The sequence below is a fragment of the Etheostoma cragini genome, chromosome 8, assembly GCF_013103735.1.
Source record: "Etheostoma cragini isolate CJK2018 chromosome 8, CSU_Ecrag_1.0, whole genome shotgun sequence".
NCBI classification, from domain to species: Eukaryota; Metazoa; Chordata; class Actinopteri; order Perciformes; family Percidae; genus Etheostoma; species Etheostoma cragini.
Genome location: NC_048414.1, coordinates 17,489,640 through 17,517,528, shown reverse-complemented (window position 1 = coordinate 17,517,528; position 27,889 = coordinate 17,489,640). Strand labels below are relative to the sequence as shown.

Genomic DNA, 27,889 nt, shown 5'->3' with positions numbered 1-27,889 from the left:
CCAAATAAATAAATGGTTACAATTTGTTTCTCAAGGAATGTTTCCTTTAAATTAAGTTGACCCTTATATTAAAAACGCTGGATAAAATGGGTTTTATTTTGAAAGTCATAACCGGAACATTGTTATCTAAAACTGGCTAGCGTGCCTCAAACCCTCGACCGAACGACTCAAAACCAACCCGGAACATTTAAGTCAACTAATCATTCCTGAAAACGTATTGCAAGGAGTTTGCTCCAGTTTTCCGAGCAGTTCGAATGTTACTCTAAGAAAAGTCATTTCTGCGGACTGAGTTCGATCTTTCCCAGGGGGAAAAGACCAATGTTTCTCGCTCCGACTGCGGCGGTTCCTGCGGGACTATAGCTAGCCCTCGACTTGTCTTTTCAAAGCAGGTAGGACCCAGTCAGTGGAAAAGCTTCTTTCACAACCCTGTCCTGTATCTTGTCTTAAAGCTTTTGCAGCAGTCATAAGAGTTTTGAAGAAATAACTCTTAAACTTGAGTTTGCATGTGTGCGTTTACTTCTCAACTTAAGTTAGCTTAAACATAGTTTTGTGGGTCACTTAACGTTATACAACAGCACATGATTTAAAAAAAAAACTAGCTTACAGTGTGCTGCACTTCAGTTACATTTATCTGTGTAAACCAGAACTGTATTGTTGTAATAAACAGATTATACCATTGTAAAATGTGCATGCTATATGAATATAAATTAATATATTTTTCTTTAAAAAAAATACAAAGCCAGCCATTCACTAAATCCCAGTGGAAGCCCAAAGCCAGTGTTTCCCTTCTACGTTTCCAATATTTAAGATATACTAGGTTTATGTGTATGTGTGCGCACGTGCGCGTGCATGTGCATGTGTGTGTGTGGTTGTGCGTGTGTGCGCACCCTGTCAGGTTAGGAATTTCTGGCAGCTGAGAGCTTCCCCCTTTTCTCTCTCTCTCTCTCTCGCTCTCTCACCCCCCCCCCCCCACACACACACACACACAAACACACACACACACACACACTCTCACTCTCTTCTGCAGAGGGGAGGGGGTCTGTGAGTCCAGGGGGTCTGAGAGACACTAGTGAGTCAGCAGGCTAACAAAAGGTCTGGGCGTGCTGATGGTGTTAAGCTTAATCAGTCAGAGTGCTCATAGAAGAATATAGGCACTGACTGCTGCTGACAATGGTGGGCATTTAATATTTACACCTTTTGTTAGTCTAAGATTATAAACCAGTCAGGATATTCTGTCATGGAGGGGAAGATCTGAATCTAACCTGTTCCATGTTAAGTAAACCTGAAAAAAATGTTTATTAAACATACCAAGGCTGCAACTATAGGGCTGGGCGAAAGGATGATACACTGTTTAGATGTTAGATTCATTTAGCACTAAAGTTTTTATAAAATTATTTATGTAATTAAGTTCGGAGTGTGAGTGCACTAGAGAGTGTGTGTGTACTGACCTACAGGAAAACCTCCATCCTTGCAGGTGGTAGAGAAGCAGAAATAAACCATTGAGGTACTGTATTTCTACTATGGAGTATACAAAATAGGCTGTACCATGTGGTTATGTCAGTTGGCTAATTGTTTACCGGTATTCAATTAAAACATGCTATTTCATAATATAAAGTGTTATCTAGATACTAAATTACCTATAATGGAAAGAAGATTTTGTCTGTATCGCCCAATTTTAGCTGCAACTAATGATTGTTTAAATAATTTAATATTCTTGTCTAACTATTATTTTATTGATTCATCAGTTTAGAGTTTTGTCTAAAATCTGAAAAATAAGAGTCCAAAGTGATGCCTTCAAGATACGTTGCTTTGTCCCATTTGAGAAAATGCAAGCAGTACAATGTTGGCATTTTTGCTTAAAACGTGATTTCAATTATTAATAAAATTCAATTAGTATCCAACACATTTATTTAGATAAATAGCATTGGGAGTTTTATTTTCTGAATTCTAAAGAAAACAGACGCATAGAGAAGGTGCAGTTTAGGCTTCATCCCAAACGGAAACGTGCATCGGCAGGCACAGACATGGACAAACACTTTCAGCGGTTAACCTCTATAGAGACGGGAGATGAAAACCTCCCCTCTCTCTTCTGCTGAGTTAAGAAAGGTATGTGTCCAACCGCTTTAACATTTTTACTGACCAGCATCTTTTCCGTTGAGTGTCGTGAGCTGAGGTGTACAACAAGCTCAGGGTGAGTTTGATAGTATTTAATACTATAAAATATCTATTTTTTAAAAATATGTTTATATTTGTACAGTCTGCCTGGTGATGTTGCTGTTAGAAGAAATTGAAAAATTATTTTGAGCAAGGAGTTAAATGTTTCCACATGTATGTGTTGGCTCATTAGTAAGTTTTAATATGCCGCATTACCAGCAAGTTAATGTAATTAAATATAAAAACAGTTAGAAATCAATGCTTTCTGAGCTTGTTTGGGGTTTTCAGTTGAGGAAAACGAGCTATGGCTCAAAGCACCAGCTTACGTTTACCCTTCGTCATGTTGTAATGATGGGGAATGTCAGCGCAGGCTGAGCAGTAGCCAGTATTAGGAGGCCTGCAGCATGTGCTGACAGGTCATGCGGATTGTAGACTTAGAGTGCTTTGCCATCAGCCCGTGAAAATCCAGGCTAAAGCAAGTCTTCACTGAATGTTTTATCTCTCTTTTTTGACTGGGATGGCTTCGGTCCCGACAAAAGCCTACTGAAGTGTTATTTTGCCTAGCTACATTAGTTACATCTTTCATTATTTTCCTATTGCATAATAGGATAATGCATAACAGCTAGCCAATGAGAGCCTGGCTATCCAGCGCAACTGGGCGAGCTCATGAATAGTAACAAGCTAAGTTAACATGACGTCAGACTGACCAGCTTTTGTAACGGGCCTGATTTCTTCTCTTATTTCTTTTCGGTGGCTAGAGCTGAGAGAGGAGGTAGCCGTTCATCTTCACATTCACAACATAACACAAACACGTATGGACCTGACATATTTCAAAAAATGCAAGTAAAAACAGTTTTGTGTTGCAGGGCACCTTGAAATTATTATACGATTAAGGTGAGTCCATTAAAAAGTAAAGTTCTTTGTCTACTTGCCGCTTGAGATGTGTGTGAGAGGTGCCCCCATGCATAAGCTCTTCTTCAGCCGCGTGTTGGCTGCCGCCGGCCCTAAAAGCAAGGATACAAAAGAAATCAATCCGTTTTGAGACCACGCACACAACCGTGCCACACCTACACCTGAATGTGCTAGATTTTGAGATATTTCAGGAATTTCTTTTACCAATTATTTTACCAAAACAAAGCTACCAAATCAATAATTTGGCGTCACCTAATGGGCTCAGTTTCACATTCGTCATTACACACCTCAGACTGATACTCTTAAGGCCGTGACGCACCAACCCGATAATCGGCCGTCGGACAGTCTGGCGAGGTCGGCGAATCGAGTCTGTTCGGTGTGTTCCGTGCCGTTGTCTGTCGTAGGGGCCGGCGGCCTTCATTTTGGCCGACCTGACACGCTCAGTCAGAAGGCGGGCACTGCCGGCAGTCAGCCTCAAATGACCAATCTGATTGGAACGAGGAGCGGGATGAGGGTGACTGACTTTTGTCAATCTGAAACGAAGACAGATTCAGCAACTGCATAGCCTATTACTTGCTTAAAATGTTTTAGAAACATGTTTGGTGAACTATTTTAGTAAAATATGAAATCGTATTCTGAACAAGTTGCCTTGACAGTCTGCTTTTGAATTTCTGGTGAAAAACCACACCCACGTGACGTGTTTGTCCAATCAACCGTCAGTTTTTATTTTTGGGCGACAATAAAGATTATCGCTGCCGGCTGTTATGGAGACGTATTATGTCTCGTCGCTTTGGTGTGTTCCAAAGCACTTTTTTCACCATCTCAGGGAGACTTATCAGTCCAACTGCCTTTTCTGCCGAGGGTCGGCCGTCTGGTCGGTGTTTCAGGGGCTTTAAAACCCACACATTTTCTTTTTTTGCCACAAACACATGCCGTTACTTGGAGTCTGCCCTTGATTTTGCTGACTCATAAGCTGCCCTAGAACAAATCTACATTCACACCCTAAAATCTTTAGGATTAAGGCTGCAAACTCTAGGTCAGCCTTCAGCACCAACACTAATAAAGAGTAAAGATTTCATTTCAGCACAGCAGGGTTTTCTTGCCATCTACTCAGATGATCCAAAAATAAAGCTAATGCGATTTTGTTTGCAGATTCTTGTAAAAACCAGCAGGTCTCCAGCCTTAGTCGATCCCGCTGTCGAGAGATAGTCCTCCCTATTTTCATACTTGCTTTGAAACCTTCTTTATCGGGGAAAGATTCTGTCTCAGTGCCAGTGAGGTGAGAAGACAGCAAAGGCATGTGGTTGATTTGACAGCAGTATTGCTTTAAGACCTGCCATCTGGAGGAGGCTGGAGTTATTTTATGTCAACTATCCAAGAGATCTAGCAGAGGGTGGGTTATTAATCACACCAAACACAAGCAGGCACAAGCTCGACCTATTTAATTTCACAGAGAGCTTGTGAATGTGCCGACATTTTTAGATCTAACTGTATTGTTTCCATGTGCTGAGAGCGAAAGAGAGACGGAGAAGTACAAGGAAGGGGGAAGGGTTGGAAGCACAACTGCTTCTTCTGTATCCTCAGGGAATGCTGTCTGAAGGCTGAGGAGGAAGTGTGTATCATATGCGTATGAGTTAGAAAAGGGGAGAAGAAAGATTGGAAACTCTGCGTGTTCAGACAGAATTGAGCCCTCTCAGCTTAACTCAAGGCCCCATAAATACACTGTGAAAGAGGAACAGAGTAATAATATTGAAAATGATAGTTACAGTGACAGCCATGAGTCATTCATGTGAGGACTGGGCAGTCCGGCAGAGAGACTGCTCACGTTGGTTATTTTTCGCTTTATCGTGTTTAAAAAAATAACTGAATTCATATCACACTTTGAAACAACAGTAACAGCCCACATGAAGTATCTCTATTGTCAAAATTGAAATCTTTGAACTGTATATTAATGAAATGATCAATATCACAAGTTTAGAGCTCAGATTTCTAGTCAATCCACAACATTTCAGTATGAAATTTAACATGAAAGTCTATTTTGGTGTTGAGAAGTCCCAAGACATCACACTGCACAAAGGGCAACTTGCACAAACAAGTTTTTTTTTTTTACTTACATCTTAATAAATACTATTTAAGTAGATTATACATTTCTATTCGCCAGTATGTTTGTACACTCTTTCCCTTTTTTTTATAGTTCTTGTAGTCTATCCTATTTATTATTTCTTGTATATTCTCTGTGTGCTGTGTCTTTTATTTTGCTGCTGTAGAACTGATATTTCCCATTTTGGGATCAATAAAGTCTATCTAATCTAATTTTTTGGTCACAGTTACCGAAAGTTTAATTAGTTTGTTTACTGGTTTTTATTAATGTCTTGAGGCAGTAAGTTTCCAGGTTGTCCATCTATCCGTCCTAATTATGTGAATGTGATGTCTGAGGAACACCGTGAGCTAGTTTCTTCAAATTTTGAACGTCCATTTGGACTCAGTTGAGTCACTTTATTATCCCAAATGGGACACTTGATATGCAGTCAGGAGTGAAAGAATAAAAAGTAACACATTTAAGCAACATACAAATAGACAAGGCAACACTACAAAGACATGAGTACAAAAAAGGTTTCTTGTATGTTATACACACATAACACAATTTATCACAACTGCAGCAATCTCTAAAAACAAAACAAAAACAAAGCAGTATATTACATTTGAAAATTAAGCCGATTATTGCACGTGGGACAAGGGAGTTTTTCCTCCTATTGCTCTTGAACCAAGGTACCCTAAATCTGCGACATGAGGGGTGTATTAGGCACTCGGAGTGAAGAAGGATTGTGCAGTCTAATATAGACCGGGCCTGGCGAAGTTCTTGCTGGTTAAAGATAACCATCAAGGGGGATTGTGGGAAACCTGTCACCTTGCCAGCATCCTTTACAATATGGCTGAGGTGTTTTTTGTCCCTGATGTTCAGGTTACTGTACCAAGCAATCATGGCAAAAGTAAGAGCTGATTCAATAAAAGATTGACTTCAGAACTTGCCTGTTCTCATGCTGGCTTGACTCCAGGATGAACAGATTGGATTATAGAGATGAAAGGTCAAGGTTGCTGTGACCTCATGTGTCCCATACTTGTGAACTCAAGATCTCCGGAACACCTTGAGGGAAATGTCTTCACATTTGGCTCACATGTCGGTTAGCGGAGGCATACAACCGCAATGCGGTAACTTTAGTTTCTATCAGTTAAAGGATGTATGACATTTTGATTAAGGAATATCTTATGTGTCTCTTTTATTATCAACAGCGAGAGAGTGGTGGAATCGAGAGGTGCCAACATGCCTCAGCAGAAGGACATAGTAAGGATAGCCATCCAGATGCCTGGGGCCTACCCCCAGCTCATACAACTGGACCAGGTAATGCACACACACACACACCCCAAATACAGTCCCTTTTGAACTCACAATATCTGTAAAAGGAGAATGAATCGTGTCATCTGTTGTTAGTTGGTAATAATATTTCAGTTCATTTCCTGGGCACTGCCAAGTTGTTCTTGACTAAGGAACCGCGCCCCCAACTGCTAGGGGTGCCTGTCTGTTGGCAGCCCCCTCCCTCTGTTTTGTCTCCATGCATGTAGAGGTCCCGTTGTGTGGGTATTTCGGGCCTGTGTGTAATGTAACCATTAAAAAAGCCCCTTGGGGCAGTAATAAAGTATGGCTTCTTTTTCTTAAAAAATAACATCATCTTAGTTGTCTTCGACAGTAAACTTACATGGAGATTTTTGCAAGGTAGCGCCTCTTTTCAGACTGCTTCATTTGCTAAAATTTGTAACTCAAAGATTGCAGGGGATCACAGGTTTTCACGTCACCTTTCGGTATCGCCCCGCTCGCTGGGAACCTCGCCTGAGGTTGTACTTAAAAAAAAGAACCTGTTAGAAGGATGGAAAACCCCAAAAAGGCGAGTAGAGTTGAGGCGAGTCAAGGAGGTACCATGCAGTGTAAAAACGCCATAAATACAACCCTTTTTGCCCCTTTTCAGCTTTCTTTTTCACCCAGATTATGCGTCGTTTATCACACAAAAGTGCAGTTGGGCATTCTGAAAATACACTTTCGCCATGCATTTTCAACCTTTAGTGCTGTAGATCGTTTAAAAAGGGCCCATGGAGGCAGACAATTGGTAGGGGCTTAAATGTTAGATCAGGATGTAGGAAGTATATTTAGGTTTGAGAACAGTCAAACTGAAACTCACAACTCACAAGACTGCCTGCCTAAGTGCCTAATTAAATTCACCTACCCAGTGGTTCACGATCTGGGAAGCGGTAGTGCCTGAGAGGCTAAACTTGGATCAAAATAAGGACTCTGACTCTTAAATTAGAATTTTTCCATTGACTGCAGGTTGAGTGATATATAAATGAGAATACACCACATACTGATTAATATGTCTGGTGAAAGCATTTTTTTTAGCCTTTGCCATTTATGGACATAAATATAAGTCTCAGTGTTCAACTTTCAGTCATTTTTTAGTAAAGTAGTTTTTTAGAACTTTAACTAAATGTGATTGTGGGGAAGTTTTCCATGTATTTCCCAGAAACTATGGGGAAGTTATACATGGTTGTGCAAGCCACGACCCATGAGTAGTAGCAGGGGTGTTTGCCTTGCATACACATACTGTACATCGCTTGAGAAGGTTTGAACACAGAGAGAATGGATTCAACAGATACTAATTAGACTGGTAATTTCAACAGTTGGAAAATGCAGCACCACTGAAACTGGAATGAACACAGATCCCAGGTCCACACACCTTTTTTAAGCCTTGATACCAAAACCAATATTTTAACAATGTTTTGTTATAATATTCCAAGAGCAGTACAATTGAGTAGTCAGGAGTGTTGATTTGGCTGTGAATGGTCATTCTATTCTCCAAATGTTTTTTTTTATCACAAACTAGCCTGTCAACCCAGAAAATTCCCTCAAAACCTTCTCATTGGCCAAGCGGTCTCTACTATAGTCCTCTGATTGGTCAACCTTCTTGACTGCCACTAATAACAGAGCAGCCACTGGGTCTACCACAGAAGCCTAAGACATTTTGATTGGTTTACCGCGGGGCTGACCACTAATAGCATAGCTGAGAGTCAGACATGGAAGTAGTCTGGCTTTTATTTACTTACTAGGAGAGATCTGGGCGCTGAGGGTAACATTGTTCCGAAAGTGTTGGGGAGCTCTTGGATTTCCTCTTCTCAGCAAACACATTTTGCAGCCAGCGAGAATATCTGTGGTACTGTGATCCCATAACAGTATTTCATTACTGAAGCATATTTTCAGCTCCCTCACAGAGAAAATACTTTGATAGTAGAATCTGTGTCCTGTTGTTACGACCCACATGTGTGCAGCAGGTTTTTTTTTTTTGTGTGAATGTATTTGCATTTTGTATCTGATTAAAGTTTTTTTTTTTGTGTGTGTCTTTGTGCAGAAAAAGCCCCTGTCTTCTGTAATAAAGGAAGTGTGTGATGGGTAAGTTGATGATGATGAATCAGATGTTTTGCTGCCTCTATGCTTTCTCTGTGGTAAATTTTTACATCATTATCATTCAACTGTATGTATTACTGGGATAGTTAGTGTGTGTGTGTGTGTGTGTGTGTGTAGCTGGAATCTCCCAGGTCCTGAAAACCACGCTCTGCAGTATGCTGATGGAGTTCAGACGTATATCACTGAATTGGTGAGTCACATTTATGTACAAATCAATACAATTATTTATCTACGTGAGGGTCATTATATATTCTACCTTAAAATTATGTCAAATTTTTGTTTATAAATAACGAAAATGAACACCTGACATTCCTCTCATGAGGACAAGTTCTTCTGGTGCATTTCTTCTCTGTTCTTTTTTTATTTATTTTTTGTGCGCCTGAGATAACCCAGCCACTATCTTCTCTGTTCTGGAATGTGCAGAAGCTCTGGAGACTCTCTCCATCAGTTAACAGGCTGTTACGCTACCTGGCTAGCTAGCAGCTGTTATGGTGTTTTTCCATTAACGGTACCTGCTCAACTCGCCTTGCTGCGGCTCGACTCGGCTCTACCGCGGTGCCCCGTCCTTCTTTTTCCATTGCAGATTAGTAACGCCTCATGCGGGAGGCGAGCCGTGGCTGGTTGTCATAGCAAGAAACTGTCGTGACTTAACGCAACACACCCACTCACACACACACAGAACGTTGAAGGTGTGTTGTTTTTGATTCTCGGCGTGTTGCCACAGCCAGAAGACAAATTATTTTCTAACGAACCTGGCAGCAAAAGAAAATAAAAAAACGCTGGATAAACTATTTACCAATAAACACGGCACATTTAATCAGGACACCCCCCCGCCCCCATCTATCGCTAGCCCCGTCTCCGACCACTCAGTAGTCAGCAAGTTTTCGCGTCATCTTTTAGTATCGCCTCAGCTAGCTTAGAACCTCGACTCAGGTAGTACTATAAAAAGTACCTGGGACTTTTTTTTTGTAATGGAAAACCCCCAAAAAAAAGTAGAGTTGAGGCGAGTTGAGTAGATAACATGCAGTGGAAAAACGCCATTAGTATGTGTCATTTCTGAATCTGTAGCTTTTGAGGAGGGGGGGGGCAAGGTGTATTCTTGGGGTATGGCCTTGACCAACTGCCACTTTGCTTGTTGGAAAGCCATGATGTCTCAGTCATGGATGGGCCAAATTCACTGGGCGGGCAAAGCAAAAACAGGTGAGGTAACCTTGCCCCTTATGACCTTGCAAGGAGCAAGATTCCGGTCGGCCCATCTGAGCTTTTTTTCTTTTCAGTGGCAGAGCAGAATACCCAGGGCTCGGTTTACACCTATTTCAATTTCGAGCCACTAGGGGACCATAGGCAGACTGGAGGAACGCACATTAACGTTAAAAAACATCATAAAGTGACATTTTCATGCCATGGGACCTTTAAAAATTGTGTCACACATTTTTTGTGGCATGGTGTTTTACCCTGTTAAAGTGAGTTAGTTGTGTAAAAGCCTTGAGTTTCGCACTTGATGATTTTTTTGACGGGGTGAAGCTGAGAAGGACAACACGGCCCAGGCAGTGTTGTGTGTTGTTTAATCGGCGGGTAAATGCGGACCTCCCTGTAAGTATCTGCTTCTGTACCAGAGTGCAGAAAATTCAGCATACTTTCTCTGAAGTTGCAGCTAACGCTAGCTAGATAGCCTTGGTTGGCAAGGTGCTACCAAATGCTGAAGAAGAAACTTTTAGGCAACCAAAATGTTCCAATCAACTTTGAAAAACCCTGAGTGAGAGAATCAACCCACAACACGACAATCCAATCCAATAACAACTTCACAGCTTTTTAACATACACAGTGCCATGGATATGGATTGTTAAACTCTATCATTGACAGGTCGGTGTGAATGCGCAAGCAATTAATCAAAGAATAACAACTCTGTCCACTTTTGTATTTCCCTTGAGTCTATAAGTACATGAAATTAGTTGAAGCCCAGGTCACACAATGTCATCATCAGCAAAGCAGAGACAGAAAAGAGGAAAGCAGCAGCAGGTGCAGAGCTTGCTATCTTTTTGCAGTTTACACAAAAAACTCTTTTACTAACCAGTAAGTAGATTGTTAGTACTAATTAATCATAACCTTTTTTGCAGTTTATAACGGACTATATTTGTCCTAGTGTGAGTTTGTTTGAGTTACTATGTAAATAGGTACTGTGTGTGTGTGTGTGTGTGTGTGTGTGTGTGTGTGTGTGTGTGTGTGTGTGTGTGTGTGTGTGTGTGTGTGTGTGGCTAATTTATATGTATGCCACGTATGTGACTTCCTCTACCTGGTTGTGGATATGTCAGCAGTGTATTTTAGTTTTGAAACCCTTTTTTTCTGCATACGTGTGTGTCTGTCTGTTTGTTTGTGTGTTGTAGAATCGTCTGGACATTAAGAATGGCTGCATTCTGCGTCTGACCAAGGCACCGGTGAGTCTGCATCAACCAGGCCCTCAGCCACACTACTCTTGCACCTCCCTCTTTTCACATTCTTTCAGCCCTCTGTCTCTCACTCTGTCACTGGCTCGTTACTCTTTCATTTATTCTGCATGCAGCAAATTTACAGAAGCGTCTGCATGCACATACAACAGAACTGGTCAGCACCGATCTGTCACTGCCATTACAAGTAGCTGAGTTTAAAAGATTAGCAATATAATTTGAACAACTAGAAAATGACCCAATTGTTGAGTATGGTGTGTGTTTTGTTTTCTTGACGCTGGTGAACGCAGGGACGCTGTGCAGAAGACTTATACAAGGGCATTCAGAGCTCAGACGCGGGCGTCCGCTGCGATTCACTGAAGGAACTGGCGAGCGTATCCACAGACGTGACCTTTGCTCAGGAGTTCATCAGCCGAGACGGACACCTCTTATTGGTCAAGATAGTAGAGGACTGTAATGAGTAAGTAATTAAAGGTGCTCTAAAGGATGTCACACGTGTTTGAGGCCAGAACATTTGTTTGCGAGTTGCCTGTCCCCAGAACACACTGTAAAAAACACGGTCTCTGTAGACAGCCCAGGGTCTACAAACGGCAACCAAAACAAAATGTGTCCACCTGCACCACGAAGCATACACAAACAATGTTCCAGCTTTCCAGCCAATAACCGCCAAGAAGAATTTGGGGGTGGGGGTTGGGGGGGTTAGTGCACGAAAACACAGAAGGGAGGGGATGGGATAAGGAGGGGTGAGGGGCAAGTGTGTGTGTGTGTGTGTGTGTGTGTGTGTGTGTGTGTGTGTGTGTGTGTGTGTGTGTGTGTGTGTTTGTGTATATGTATAATATTTCTTTGTATGTGTTTTCTGTGTCATTCAGGAGTAATGTAATCATGACCCACACACTGACAGGCTTCATGGAACTGATGGATCATGGGATAGTTTCATGGGAGAACCTCTCGTCTATCTTTATCAAGAAGGTGCTGTAACTTGTGCTGTCTGTTGTTTGGTCACATATTTGTTTATTGCTGACTGTAGCTGCACACACTCTTACTATTCTTCTTGCTGCCCTTCCCTTGCCTTCAGATTGCCAGCTTTGTCAATGCAAAGCCAACCGATGCATCAATACAGCAGGTGTCCTTGGACATCCTGGAGAGCATGGTGCTGAGCAGCTCCAACCTCTTCCTGCAAGTCAAACTGGAAGTCACTATGGAAAGGCTCATCGCTCACCTTCAAGTGTAAGTAATAGATAGATATGGACTGAGTGTTCTGCAATTTTTAAATATTATTGTTATTTGTTAACAACGGCTTACAGTTTACAGAAGACGGTCAGATAGTAAAATAACATTTCAGTCAAAGCATAAGTTATCCTGGTCATAAGAATGTAAAAATAAATGTACAATGTACAGGCTAAGCAGACGAAGAGTACAGTAGTATTAGTTAAATAAAACCCTCAAACAAAATATCAGTAAATTAAATAAATATGGCATAAAAAATATGGTTACAATCTCATAATCAGGCTACCAGTTAGGAGTCAGGTGTACCATAAAATAATCCCAAATCCCCAGTGTCCCAGGTTCTTTGTCCTTTAACCCAGCCAGCATAACCTCAAATGATGGTGTCTCACTCAGGAGTTTCCATTCCTGCATTGTTGGGTTTGTGGGTGATTTTTAGTGTCTCAATATAATTTTGGCAGCCAAGGCTATCCCAACCATCAGGACTGAATACGAGTTTTTTTTTTCAGAGAAGACGTTTTTGTTTTAACTCCCAAAAGGCATTGTCTTGGAGATATTGGCATGGTTACTCCTGCCCAAGGCCCTAAGAATTCCAGTACGTTATACCAAAATTGTCAATGCGTCGTACGCTCACATTCCATCACACAGGTGGAATGACTAAAAGACAATGTTCTTCTCCAGTGGTTGGCAATCTAAGCCATTTCAAATGACACAACCTTTATCTTTGGACGCACACATTTTACTCGTCTCAAATCATATTGTTTAGAAATGTGATCAGATGTGTTAACATCATAGATATGTAGTTAAATTTTGGGGCTATTACCATTTTAATAACATTAACTTAAACCCACAAGCTATTTAACTTTCCCCATTTTTCTAGATTTGTTTAGATTTTTTGAAAAAATGGTTCAGAGTTCAGAGTTGCTATCTCGCTGAGATCTGGGATTAGTTGGTGCCCAAGTATATCATGCCTTTTGGGACATATGGACTGACTCTTAAATGTAGACTTTATTCATTTTCTGCCGCTTGGCTCTCCCAAATTAAAACAATACCAAAACACGGAGCATTGATATCATTGCCGTCAGTGTCTCTCCATTAGGATTCCGTTAGTGTTCATCGTTAAGAAGTTTTTTTTCCAGGAGCCAAATAATCTGCATGTGAGCTGAATGGGAGGATTTTGAATGGAGCACAGAGCAGATTTTTATAAAGAAAGTTGGTGCTTTGCCTTATCTCTCGCTTCAGTACCGCTCACACCATGAGTACGAAGCATGTCCGAGCCCATCTCTGTCTTACTGGAGTTATATTGAGCAGAGAATCCTGAAGCGGCATAGCGGGGGGAACAAACAGCTCCGTGAGCGATGAGCAGGACTCTCGCTGCTCACATGCTCTGTTGACAGGCAAACAAAAATAACAAACCATTACCTTAAATATTAAGATGTTTTGGGGTATGAACTCAGCATATTATATAACTTAATATATAACATAGGTCTAGTCATTTGTAGGCATTTTAATTCAGAAATTCTACATATTATATATTTAAAAGCCAATCATAAACTCATTGACTCTAGGAATGTGTGCGGCAACACCTGAGTATAATGTAATGTAAAAACCGCACATAGAATTTAGCAAAATATCTTCTGTACTGCTTTATTACCAAACAGTACACGTTCAGAGTTTCTCTCAGTGGCAGAAAGTGGAAGAAACCAAAGACAGATGGGAAACAGTCAGGATCTGCTGTTCAGCAATGTTAAAGAGAAAATAAACTCTGACAGTGATCTGTGGGGCAGAAGGGGGGGGGGGGCGGTGATGAGTTGCAGCGTTGTCTTTTTTTTAACAGGAAGTTATTAAATATATAATAAAAACAACTAGTGCTAATAATACTGCTGTCTCTGCCATTGATCACAGATTTCACAATTGGACTGAATGTGAGAATGGAAACTTTTAAAACATCCTTTAATCTCAACCTGTTTTTCTTTCTATACTCCTCTTGTCATGCAGCCATTGAACGTTTAAATTATGTGTTTGTCTCACTTATGTCTTTCTCCTCTCTGACTGATTTTAGGACGAATCCGCAGATACAGACCAAAGCCATGGCCCTATTAATGGCCCTACTACAAACAGCCACTGACTCAGACAGACAGGTGCTTCTTTTTTTACCTTCTAACCCCCGGTGCACCAACTTCCTCTTCTAATAGCTGTTCCACGTATTCAGACCAGTGGGTAGTTTCAAGGCCTTCCTGAATGTCTGCTACTCCCAGACAGTGCTGCCTGCAGCTGTTATTTAAAATTCACTGTGCATACTTAGCTGATGTTTTTCATATTCAGTCATATTCTTTAGTATGATGCATTCTTGCAGTGATGGGAAGCCTTTGTATCCAAGGCTGAGAGTGGCAGCATGTGATTTTTGCACCAGAAGGCCTTTTTTGTACATGCGAGTCAGAATCCTGTGGGCAGCACTTGTTACAGACAGCTAGAAATGACCCATCTACCTCATTCTGTCTGGTCATCTTAGCTTTTCTGTAAACAGTCGATGCTTTCTCTCCCTCTGTTCTGTCTGTGCTCCTCTCTCATTGTAGGGAAACAGTTCCTTCATTCAGCCCTCCGTCTCCTTTCTCTCAGACTCTCTTTGTTACTGACACACTTCCTCCTTTTTACAGTAGGTCAACAAATCCACCCTTCTTATCAGCAAATTCGCTCTGACCAAAATGAGGCCCGGCCAAGTGATGATTTCGTCACAAAGGTCAAAAGTCTCTCACACTAACTCTTGTCCCGCCCACTAATCAGTCACTGGCACTCGATCGCCACCCCATGATGGAAAGGTGTCATTACACCCCAGTAACGCATTTAACTTATCCTCACTTGGTTCTCCTGTTCCTTTGTCTTTTATTTCCCAGGATATGTTTGCATTCCTGAATAAGAAGAATCTCCGTCAGTACATCTATAAGGTAAATGAGCTCCCTATTTACATTTCAAAGCTCAGTGATAAATGATGGAATAAGACCGTATTTTACTCTGGCCCATTAAGGAAAATTATATATCTGTTGCAGAACATCATCCATAGTTCTGGTTCCGTCCAGGACGAGATGGCCCACTACCTCTATGTCCTACAGTCAGTTACATTAAATCACCTGGAGCCTCGCATGAGGACGCCTCTGGACTGTTACAGCCAGGTGAGCTATAACATGACGAGTCAAACTGAGTGAAAACACATCATTTTAAGTATTTGTATTTTTGGGATGGAAATTTATTGATGCCAATTTTTTTATGTACATTTCCGTGCGTAAATAAAAAAAATATAAATCTGAGTTTGTTAGATTTTGACATATACAGTATTTGTCACACACAAGTTTTAATGAAATGTTTTGTGTGCTGAGGTTTTATTTTGTAATCATTCCATGCTTAAGCCATTAACAAGCTTGTGAAAGTCACCTTCTCTCACAGTAATCCTTCATGTCAGAGGCTCAGTCATGTTTAAAGGAGAATTGGCTTCTTAGAACATGAAACATGAGGTGGTCAGATGTAATGTGTCAAAGTAGATGAATTGCCGATATGTGTTTTGTCTAATTATTTTATGTATGTCTTATTAGATTATGTTTTTTCTTTCCTTTTGGGCAGTTTTTTTCTGCACATAAAAATGTACAACATACACTTGATATATATAATATCATTTTTGCTCATTTTTATCCCATCCTCTTTCAGTCATTCTGTTTTCTGATTTGTACATGTCTGAAGACAGTAACTTTTGCATAAAAATCAACACATTCATAAAAAAATCCCCACATTTTTGAACAATCAATTAGAATTGAGCATCGAATCGTTCAAGAGATAAAAAAAATTTCACCCCTACTATTAGGTGTAGCTTATATATTTTTCAGTATAACGTGATGATGGTCAATTTGAAAATCTGCAGGGAAGTCTAATTGCAGTTGCAGCAGTACCAACAGTAACATACAAGGAGCAAAAATCTAAGTGTATCTTTGCAAATCAACGATCCAATTTTTTTTTTCAACCATCTCTTTCTGAAGTTATATATTTATGCGTGAGGTCTCCTGTAGGTTTAATGTTGGGGTTAAGGTAAAGATTAGGTTTACCGCTAGCTTATCCAAAACCAACGGCTTAATGCGAGCCAACAAAAAGACACACATTAGGTACACAACACTCTGTGGGATGCAGGACGTAAGCCACCGCGCCAAGGTGAACATTTTTAAGGGGTCCCCTTCCTTCGTAGTACTATTACATTCCGTCCTGTCATTGAGGCATGTGCCCTTTGTGAAAAGACAGGTGTGAGCACAGTACCGGAAACAGTCTTTTCTTACCCATTTATCTGTACTCTAAATCCTGTTAAATACATGTGCAACATAAATGTAAACATTTATATTCAACTGTTGTATGTTGGTCATAATTTATTCAGCCATAATAACACTCTGTTTAGTTGCAGATAGTGTGCCTTGTTTTGCTACCAAATCATGACCCGGTTACTCAAGATAATCCACTCAACTGGTTGTGAGCAGTTTCTTGTAGCAACTACTTTTTTCCACACCCACCAACCATATCACTGCGCAGAAGGAATTTTTGATTTTGGGGTGAACTGTCCCCATCAAAATACCAATGCTTATTTTATCATCACTCCAGTCAGATGTCTGTAACAAAATAACAGTTTGAAATACAGTAACACTAACAACAATTTACGTCTTGTCGCTTTGGTGTGTTCCAAAAACAACAGTAACAACAATCCACTTTTTATTTACCTCTCCCCTTGCAGGAGCAGAGAGACATCCTTCACGGTCTGCGGCAGGCAGCGTTTGAGACCGAAAGCGACAACAGCCTGAGCCACGAGAGACGACGCTCGATCTGCGCCAAAGAGTTCAAGAAGTTAGGCTTCTCTGTAAGTGACTGCGTTCAGATGTTATGTAGTAATGTTTCTGTTCATTGTGATTATTATTGTCAATACTCCGACTTTTAATGATCATATTACTGGGATTGATACTGTCTTTGATCATTTCAGAACAATAGTAACCCTGGTCAGGACTTGGTGCGAACGCCTCCTGGTCTTCTGGCTTTGGACACCATGTATTATTTTGCTACACGCTATCCTGATGCCTACAGCAGGGTGAGGGTGATACATCTGCTGTGACAATTTGAAGAGTTTATAATAAAACACATCTCCAAACATTTTTAGACTTTGGCACGATCTCACGTAACTCATACATGTTTCAGTACCAAAATGTTAAAGCTGCAGTAGGCAGAAATCTAACAAAACACCAGAATTTTAAGTAGAGTGAGATCTCTTCCTTCAGCTCTCCCCATCGCCTCTCTGTCCTGCCCCCCCCCCCTCATCAGGCATGCATGAGCATATTCAGCGGCTTCATACATACAAAACATACAAAACATAAACTTAAATCAGCCACGTTGACTTTTTCTCTCACACCGCCTCCTCTGGCTTCTGTCATCGGAACAAGATGACGCCGGAGGCTGTGTGAGAGGAAATGTAGACATGGGAAATGTGCCGGTGTTCATGCTAGGCTAAAGGCTAACCCCAGGACTGTTTTCACAGTAAATGTCACCTCCCTGGACAGTAAACTGGACCACATTTCGACAGTGTTGTTCCTCTATGTACAGTGTATATAGATGGATGACAATAAAGTATCTTATCTAATAGTTTAGCCTTGAATTAGCTAAAGGAACGTGCATTTGCATCTGTATTTGCTAAACAGACAATAGGAACTCTCTCTTTGAATTGAGCTCAGATGGGGCAAACTCTCTCGTCTAGATTTTCTAAAGCCTCAAAACAGAGGAGGAGGTGCAAAACTCTAGTTTTTCTCATACCACTTGAATAACAATACTGTATGCTGAAAGATTATTATAGAATGTCTGCCCAAGTTTAAACAATTAAGTTGCCTACCCCAGCTTTAAGGAAATGTCAAATATTGTATATTGACACATTGTTTTTGTCTGTGTAAGCTCTATTGCACAGGTGTCACTTTATGATTGTGCGAAAAATTAAAACAATTTGAATTTTATGTTTACAAGACAAAGTTACATTTTCCTTGTCTCCCAGTTTGTCCTGGAGAATAGCAGTAGGGAAGACAAACATGAGTGTCCATTTGCCAGGAGCAGCATCCAGCTCACTCTCATCCTTTGTGAAATCCTTCGTATCGGAGAGCCCCGTAAGTTGACCTCCAACCAACAGTATTAGTGCCATGACTTTGTCTGCAACCTTTGACTGTAATAAGTGATAATCTTGTGTTGATATGCTTTTTTTCTCCATCTTCCTCGTTAACAGCCTCAGAGACTAGATCTGACTACCACCCCATCTTCTTCAGTCAGGATCGGCTGATGGAGGAGCTGTTCTGTGTCTGCATCCAGCTGCTCAACAAGACCTGGAAGGAGATGAGAGCCACACAGGAGGATTTCGACAAGGTACAATAACATGGCATGGTATGGCATGGAATGGTTGGAGAATTTTGACTAACTATTAACTGTAAATTCAGCTTTCTTTTCATGAAATGTTCAACCTTTCAGGAAATGTGTTCAGAGTTTTATGAAAGAGTGGTTAACCTTCTTGTGTAACTCTCAGTAAAGCCCCTGACACACCAACCAGACGGCCGACCCTCTGCAGAAAAGGCAGTTGGAGTGATCAGTTTACCTGAGATGGTGAAAAAATTGTTTTGGAACACACCAAAGCGACGAGACGTAATACGTCTCAATATCTTCAGGCAGCGCTTATCTTTATTGTTGCCAAAAAATGAAAACCTGCAACTGATTGGACAAACACGTCACATGGGTGGGGTTTCTCCAGAAATTCAAAGCCAGACTGTCATGGGGGCGTGTTCAGAATACAATCTCATATTTTACTAAAATAGTTCCCTGGAATGTGTTCATGAAAACATTTTAAGCAAGAAACAGGCCATGCAGTTCCTAAATCTGTCTTCATTTCAGATTGACTAAGGTCAGTTTAATAGATTTTTGTCAGATTTTGAGAGACTTTAGTCACGCTCATCCCGCTCCTTGTTTCCGGGTCAGCACTCCACCAATCAGATTGGTCATTTGAGTCATACTTACAGCACTGCCAGGAAGACTGCAGTAAAAGGGAGATGACTCAATTTGTATGTAATGCAAGCTGTTTTATACACATATTTTTGCAACCTAGGCCATTGATTAGGGTTGCTACACTGACAAAATAATTGTTGAAACGCATGGCTCAGTGGCACATTTACTGTCGCTGTGTGTGTACAAAGATGACACAGGGTATTTCAGATCCAGGCCTACCATTGCCAGAACTGACCTGTTTACTGCAAATTGCGTTGTTCTGTATACAAATAACAATTACCTCATTCTGTGTTGATTATCTAGCACAGTGACACCGTAAATCATGAAACAACTGACAACAACCCTCCGCATCTCACACACATCTTTTCATGCATTAAAGCATTTAGAAAGATAAATCAAGCCTACATTGAGTGATGTTAATGAATTACAAAGGTTTGCAAAGTAATTTAAATTTAACAAAAAGGCAAGCTCCTCTAAACACAGTTGAGCTTTTATGAGAGACTTTTTTAAATAATCGTTCATGGTGGATTTGTGTAAGTTTGTACTTTAGCGACTTTGTATAGGTTCATTCTTATGCTAAACATCTCCGACCTGCCCCCACAAAAAGAGTTGACCACACACCATACAACCACAATGTAGAACTTGTACTATGGCAATAGGTTGAGCCAAGCCTTCAGCAGCGGGATCTTGTCTGGGAGAAATATTGAGAATCCAGCTGTCCTGAAAGGGATAGTGGTAGAGCTTTTGTCCCGAGCCGTATTTTAACATCACACACAACCGTCCGTCATCAACAAAGTGCCTTCCGATAGTCATAAAACTGTGTGACCCTTTGGCCTTTCAGGAGCAGGCCGGTGTCCTGAGCGCCAGGCCAGCAGACCGGCCTTTTGTTTTTGACCACGGCTCCCTACCCACGGTGCTTTGGGGCAAGGACAAAGGGGCATTAGGTGGACAAAGAGAAGCGTGTTGGGCGGCAGAAACAGAGGGAGGAGGAGGCCAGGAAAACAAAGCGCCCAGGGAATGAGCAGTAATTACACAACAACAGAGGGAACGTAAAACCTCTGGAAACAATATGACAGCGAGAGAATGAGTGGGGAGAGGGGAAAGAGCGGAGTGGAAGAGAAGCCATAGAAAAAGAGAGGTGGTGGTGGTGGTGGTGGTGGTGCATGTCATATCACTCATTTAGGTTTTGTTACTTAGATTATGAATTGGAAGGTTTGCTGTTTGAGTAAGACCCATCCCTACCTCCAATCAGGTGAATGGATTTGTGTAGCGGTGATAACGGTCAGCTTCCTCAAGCACGCACACACACACACACACATTCAGCATACATGCACATGCTGCAGGGTTTCAGGGAACAGAGACAGCTGCCATCATCGCTCCCATTGGCCAGTTCAGCTAAATGACAGAGGGGCTGGACTGTACAGGCAGGGGGGTGGGGGGGTGTCTGTTTACAAAACACCCAAAGGCCTGTACCTCTGCTGTCATGTAGGTTATCTCTGTCTCTCTCGCTCCCTCACTTTCACCGCTTGTCATCCCGTCACTTTTCTCCGATTGTTAACGACGGGTGGAGTTCAAATTAGGGGTCTTAAAAATCTGTCAAAATAGTCTGCTCTGAAAGAACAAAAGATGGAGGTAAGGTTGCTTTTAGTTTGTTTCTCAGTTGGAATGTGCATTGTAAATTGATTATTTAATTGGGCTGTTGATACAAAATGTTTCATTGGTTTTTTATCCATATTCCAAAGGTGACTGTTATAAAGGTGAGAAATAACAGAAAGAGTTACGATGACACAACAGTATGACGTGGCTGTCTGAAGCTTGTGTCATGTGAAAGTTGCTGGACAGCGAGGCTATTTTGGCTAAGGGGGCTTGAGCAGGGAGACGCAGTGTGGAACTCTAGTCGCCTGTTTTGTGTCCCAGCATGTTCACACAATATAAAATGACCGTCTGCACTTCCACTGCTGCCAGACGGATAGCCTCATTCCTTCTCTGTTGTTCAGTCACATTAAGAATCCTTTTTGGATTGTCCTGAGATTGAGATTTATTGCTCTTGATTTAATGTATGTAATGTATGTAAATATCCTGTTAGCAGAACCTTTATTGTAGCAAACAGTTATTTGTCCCATAAACTAGTGGAGAGTCTGGACAGAGCTGGACTGAATGGGTCAAACTACAATTGATTGATCACAATCAGTGGAATTGGGTGTGAACAGGCGTGATGTAGGTCAGCAGACCGTGTGTCAAAGAAGTGAGAGATGGACAAATAGTCCTGGAGTCAGCTTGGTCTTGTAGCGCTATAGATGTCAATATAGATTTTCCACTGTTTACAACTGTGGCACGTAAACTGGAGAGAGCTATAGAGTTCACACAAATGCACAATTTGACCAAGTGCCCTGAGCTCTTGTTCCAGGGTAACCGGGGTCACCCCCTGTCCCTTTCTGTTAGCTTTCGTTTAACAAGTCATGCAAAATACACACACACACACACACACAAAATCATACAAACTCTGAGTCAGTGTTACAGCAGTTCAATCTGGGGGGACATGTTTAAAAATTAGTTTTTAAATTAGATTTATATCAGATTTTCTAAGACCAATAACATGAGGGACCCTGCTGATTGTACTAATTCAGCATGGTTGGTATGAGGGTGTTGGGGGAAATATTGCAGATAATTGGGTTAATAAAGAGCGCGCTGATCAATGGCTGAGTTGAGGGGGAGGTAGGAATAGGCTCATGTGGTTAGACCGTGTGAACCAGGAGGGAGTCTTTGACTCTAAACTAATAGAAGTAGGCGGGAAAATACATGAACAGAACAGAGGCGTTTGTGGGTGGGGCTTAGAAGGAGTTGTTGGTACGTGATCCGTGCTGAACGTCTCTTCCTGATTGAACACCCAGCAAGCTCCACTTATTATCTATCAATCCATGGACCAAGGACTTGGCCTAGTAGAGTAAACAGAAGAATCTTCATGTGGGTTTTACAGGTCAAAAGTAAAAGTTAAGAGTATTTTATATTTTCATCCAAAATGGTGCTCAAATAAAATACTTAAAAGGTTTATCAGGTATGCTGTGTACAAGTTATGTCTATCTTACCACTTCATTTAATGTAGAAGCTCTGTTGTTGAAGGCCACTACGACCCGAAGGCATCTCCGAAACAAGGGGAAGTGTTAGTGGGGGAGAGCTGCATAGAACACAGCCCAAAAATAAATCTAAATCAACTAAACTAAACTATACATTGGTTCCCAATGCCTGTCTTTAACGCTCATCCCTCTCAGCTAACACATGTGGCCGTACACAGTTATCAAGCCTACATGAAACTGCACAGTCTGTAAGCTCTCTTGGTCTCTGTGTCCCCAGGTGATGCAAGTGGTGAGGGAGCAGATAACCAGGACGCTGTCCAGTAAGCCCACGTCCCTAGAGCTCTTCAAGAACAAAGTCAATGCACTCAACTACAGCGAGATCCTCAAACTGCGGCAGACAGAACGGCTGCACCAGGAAGAGACCCTTGCTCTACCCGTACTGTGAGTAGCAGGATGTTTAAAAATGATTTACATGTGCCCCTTTTGGTCGCCTTATTTGATGTTTCAGCTGCGTGGCAGAAGATATCATCAGATTAGCCGCCTTCTTCTGATGTTTACAGAGTTGAGTTATTACGTGGAGGGTTTTAAGCAGTAGCCATTTTGTCTCCATGATCCTGAAGAAATATTACAATTAAGAATCATCAGAAATGTCAATATTTATGCACACTAAAATTCCACTATTATTCTGAAGATGACAATATTCTGAATTGGATATAAGTCATGTAAACAGTATATTCTGTTTGGATATTTCAAATTAGGCCTTTTTCTGAATGTAGCATTTTCTGATTAAGACGTGGGATATGCCAATATTATTCAGGTTTTAGAAACATTCTATGGACATAAATACAGCACATTTGCAATATGTGTCTTAATTGTTTGAGACACATATTGTTTTTTTGCTACAGATTGCAACACAGACTTTTCCCGGTCAGCTGTGTGCGTTGCTATTAGCCTGGATGCCAGCCAAATTTAGCCCCACCTAACACATTTGAGGTCAGACACTTCATTCTGGTTTTGTTGTGGAGCAACTATGCTCGAACAAGAGCGGTTAGGACCAATTTGGGAGAAAATTGTCAGGGTGGGCTTTATACGATGTTGGACAGATAATCAACAGTAACGTAATATAAACGCAAGCAGACCCGCGGGACTGGGTCTCCCACAGTAGGGGCAGGACTGTTGAGGTCTGGCTAGAATCTGAGCCGACTTTTTCCAAGAAAGTGGTTAAAGAAACAAAGGAGGGAGGCTGTGTTTGCACGGTCGAACAAGTGATGCAAAGACGCAAAGATGAGAAATGGTTGTGGTGTCTGAGCCATGCTGGATGATGAGTTGATGTTGAGATACTTCATGGTACACGCAAATTTAGCCATTTAAACAGCTTAGTTGGAATATTGTCTTTTTCAAAATAAAGGCAAAACCGTAGCATAGCACAAGCTGACCAGCTGCTCTATTGACGACACCAGATAGTTTCCACCCGTATGGAACCAGCTGACAGGTCAGAAGTCATACTGTTGTTGACGACCGTATGCTACTGTTTGTCAATAAACACCGAGTGCAACAGTGTCTAACTGTCACATCGAGGGTTTATTTTTGACAAAGGTGCTGTCTGTCCTGTGACTCCCCGTCTTATATTGGATTAATCATAAAGATAAAAACGGATTCCCCTGGTGATGTGCCAGAGCTGGACAATATATCAATTTTATATCAACATCATTGTATGAGACTAGATATTGTCTTAAATTTTGGATATGGTAATATTGTGATATGACACAATATAACAAGTATTCTTGTTTCCTTTTTCCATATCGCCCAGCTCTATGATCTGCTTTATTTTACCTTTTAATGTCTTGTGTTGAGTTTTGGTTTGTCTTTACTGCAGTTTGGTTGTGAGTTCCTTCACAGTAAAAATGCTGCTTATACCATGTGGCGAAGCATTTTGTTGAGCCTGTTTTTTTTTTTTCCAGGGAGCTCAAAGAGCGCCTGAAGCCAGAGCTGCTGGAGTTGATTCGCCAGCAGAGACTCAACAGGCTGTGTCACGGAACAATGTTCAGGAAGATTAGCAGCCGACGCAGACAGGGTGAGAAAACACACACACACACACACACACACACAAAAACAGCAGACTGTGTCTTGTTTGCCTAAACTGTCCGATTGTCCCTTTTTCTCAGATAAACTGTGGTACTGCCGCTTGTCGCCCAATCACAAAATGCTTCACTACGGTGATGTAGAAGAAGACACAGACAACCCACCAATCGAAACGCTGCAAGAGAAGAGTGAGTTAAAGCTAGCCCGAGGCACGGCAGATGTAAAGATTTATAATTAATAGGAGACACGATTTTTTTTTTTTTTTTATAATTAACTTGATCTCTCTCTATTTGCCCCCCCCTCCTTCAGTTCCAGTAGCAGATATCAAAGGCTTGCTGACGGGAAAAGACTGTCCTCACATGAAGGAGAACAAAGGCAAGCAGAACAAGGTGAGCAGCACTTCTTGTCTTTTCCCAGTATGCTTGTGCTCACCGTGTTCACACCTCACTGTGTGTGTGTGTGTGTGTGTGTGTGTGTGTGTGTGTGTGTGTGTGTGTGTGTGTGTGTGTGTGTGTGTGTGTGTGTGTCCCTCCCTGACTGTAGGAGGCGCTGGACCTGGCATTTAGCATCACATATGATGTAGAGGAGTATAACCTGAACTTCATCGCCCCCTCCAGAACTGATGTGAGTCTCTTCTCTTTTATTAGTTTGTGTGTGTGTCATATTGTCTAGTACGGATATAAAGAGTATACTCCCCGGCTTCCTCTCTCTGCCAGTTCTGCCTGTGGACAGATGGACTTAGCGTTCTCCTGGGCCGCGAGATGAGTAGTGAATCCATGCGCAGCGAGCTGGAGATCCTGCTCTCCATGGAGATTAAGCTCCGCCTCCTGGACCTTGAGAACGTTCCTATCCCTGACAGTGCGCCAGCCGTCCCCAAACCACCCAGCAACTACAACTTCTGCTACGACTTCAGCCAGACCGAGCAGTAGAGTGTGTGCATTCGCTGTAGTAAAAAGTTGGCTGTGTGAATGTGTAAAATATATATTTTGTGTGGATGTCTGAAACAAGAGGCGTGTGTTTGGTGAATACTGACGTGTGCATCCATGCACTTATTCCTATAACACAGATTTATATTTGTTCTTCATGTTCTTCTTCATCCAAGTGACACAATTGAACAGGAGAAAACCTGTGGAAACTACAAAGGGGTTTGTTGTGAAATCTGCTGCCAAAATAGCTGTTGACTGTACTAAATGCTGCAGGTTATCTGGGAGGGAAATATCTTCAAATGGTCTCTCCAATTATCATTTCTCTTCACTGCACTGGAAACTTTAACACCGCTCCAAAACTCACAAAGAAATGGCAAAATTAAATTCTTCTTATACAGTATATGTATTGTACAATACAACCACTAAAGTAACGGTACTTTTGTTTTGTAATCATTTTATATTTCTAAATATATCTAAAACTGTGTATCATACATGAAATATTCCTGTGTGTGCGGCTGGTTTTAACTGGTTTATGCTTTGGTCTCAAAATGCTGGTTATCCTCATTTGTTAAATTCTTGCATTTACTGTTGCTTGTATTTTTTTAAATTGTTAACTAGAACACAGTGCCTTTTTTTCCAGATATGGTACATGATACTCATTTTTCAACATGTAAAAGATGTATACACACAGTATGTTTTCAGCCTAAATCTACCTGATATAGGTACCGGCCTTGGTACGGATCCCCGCGGCTCAGGACGGGTGCTGTGGAGAGAGATGCTCTAAACGCTCTGTACGACTTTTATTTTGTTTTATAATGATGCAGTTAGGCATCATGAGGTTTCTGTTTATTTTATAACAAGCAACAACCCTAAACCTAATTGTCGTAATCAACAGTTTTATGAGAAAAACTTGTAACAGGATTAATGTTTGACTGTCAATGACTCCTGTATAGCTGTGTGATTGAATCGGATGTTGAATTAATTTTTAAACTGGTCAATTTAATACATGGTACTTCTATGATGGGGGCAACATGCTCAGTCACAGCGTGCTACACGGACTCACAAAGCACTCCGTGGTGACACCCGAAGCACCTACAGGTCTACAGTATATCACATATAGTGTGTGTGGAGTGTTTTCTGCTTTTTTTGTTTTTTAATGGGTTATTTCAATTAACGACTGTCCTCTGCAGTGCATCCCTGACATACAACCGGCTGTGAAAAATATCCACGTGCTTTGGGTGACATCACATGAATAAAGAGTTTGATTAATACCAACACACGTGTGTGTGTGTGTGTGTGTTGTGCCCATGCTGCTACTATGCTGTTCATTTATAAAACGGTGTCTTTTATTCTTGATATTTCACATCAGTGTGAAAATTAGGGTTTTCCCAATGGTATAGTGCAGCATACAATGTAACAGCAGAACAAAATGAATTAACAATGTACATAGCAGTATGAAGTTATATTGTTCCTAATTAGGTTGGCTAAGACAATGATATGATAATGAAATAAGATGAATTCCAGTTAGTTCAACACTTCAGTTTGTAGTTTTTTGGTAAGCGTGTAGCATCAGGTAATTACAGCACCTCAACGGATTTTTGTTTGGAAAGAAAGTGACATAATTGCCATCTGTGGGCTATTACTCTCTTTCAATAAGTTCCTTAGAATTTGAGACTCTTATCGCATCTGATGGATGCCCCCTGTGTGTTTAGGTCTCTGTTTTAACTACAGAGTGAGACATCTTGCTTCTTTACTATCTTTGTTGGAAAAGATCTAAGAGCTTGGTAAGATCACATCAGCTAGATAACTCATTCTCCAACATTGGTCAAGACAAGGCAGGATTAGCTGGGAGACTTCTTCTAAACGAGGGGCACTTGTGGAATACCTGCAGAACAGGGACAGGAAGTAGTTCTTTGTAAATTATGGTGAACTAGTGAGTTTTGTAGAAGTGTTTTGCCATTGAGAACGAGCTAGCATGCTAGCGCTACTGCTACTACTGTCGTGGAGATTTTGAACAGCTCACCCGGAGACTGAAGACAGAGGACATTAAACCGTATCGCACTCTAAACAGCATGGATCGTTTTTTTTCCCCAAGTTTGTATGTGTGTACAAGCACCAGAGACACAAAATAACACCCCAAATCCCAGTAAGGTTTTTTTCCATAACATGGGCACTTTAAATTATTCAAACCATTATAGAGGCAGGTGCTGACAGAAGGAAAGCTCCATCTTTAGAAAGAGACCATGCTGAATAAACGGCTAGCCATCATTCACCTTTGCCTCAGTATCCGGCCTTTCTCCAGGTTCTAAAAGTTGAAGTTGAGGTAACTATTTGAGGACCACTATTTCACTAATTATACATCTTTACTTCTAATTCACCAACACAGAATTGTCATTGTAGAAAAAAATCTTTTATCAAGAAAATCAAAAACACTGATGCCAAAGCTATACAGCATGAGCATCCATATAAAGTCTTAATTTCTTTTATTGCTCAAAACAAAAGAAATTTGCATGT

At 41.2% G+C, this 27,889-nt stretch overlaps 1 protein-coding gene across 3 annotated transcripts; it reads left to right on the top strand.

Moving 5' to 3' along the window:
• Window positions 1-142: 142 nt before the first annotated feature.
• On the top strand, window positions 143-26,523 carry elmo3 (engulfment and cell motility 3). 3 transcript variants are annotated; one of them, XM_034878056.1, is made up of 21 exons: window positions 143-389; window positions 6,358-6,466; window positions 8,520-8,560; window positions 8,693-8,765; window positions 10,960-11,010; window positions 11,310-11,479; window positions 11,889-11,988; window positions 12,095-12,246; window positions 14,306-14,384; window positions 15,138-15,188; window positions 15,291-15,413; window positions 17,006-17,128; window positions 17,249-17,353; window positions 18,302-18,410; window positions 18,527-18,663; window positions 22,645-22,808; window positions 24,329-24,441; window positions 24,533-24,637; window positions 24,759-24,838; window positions 24,993-25,073; window positions 25,166-26,523. In XM_034878056.1, the coding sequence occupies exons 2-21, from the start codon at window positions 6,389-6,391 to the stop codon at window positions 25,376-25,378; spliced, it is 2,148 nt and encodes a 715-aa protein (XP_034733947.1). In that variant the 5' UTR covers window positions 143-389; window positions 6,358-6,388; the 3' UTR covers window positions 25,379-26,523. The 3 variants fall into 3 exon arrangements, with proteins under 3 accessions (XP_034733947.1, XP_034733946.1, XP_034733948.1); XM_034878055.1 differs by lacking the exon at window positions 143-389 and adding an exon at window positions 2,123-2,191; XM_034878057.1 differs by lacking the exons at window positions 143-389; window positions 6,358-6,466; window positions 8,520-8,560; ... (10 more) ...; window positions 18,302-18,410; window positions 18,527-18,663 and adding an exon at window positions 20,682-20,925.
• Window positions 26,524-27,889: the final 1,366 nt, after the last annotated feature.

Excerpts from the sequence above, each read along its gene's own strand:
- elmo3 (XM_034878056.1), top strand. The coding sequence starts at position 6,389 with ATGCCTCAGCAGAAGGACATAGTAAGGATAGCCATCCAGATGCCTGGG. Across the intron at positions 18,411-18,526 it reads CCTTCGTATCGGAGAGCCCC|CCTCAGAGACTAGATCTGAC; the intron begins GTAAGTTGACCT and ends CCTCGTTAACAG. Across the intron at positions 22,809-24,328 it reads ACCCTTGCTCTACCCGTACT|GGAGCTCAAAGAGCGCCTGA; the intron begins GTGAGTAGCAGG and ends TTTTTTTTCCAG.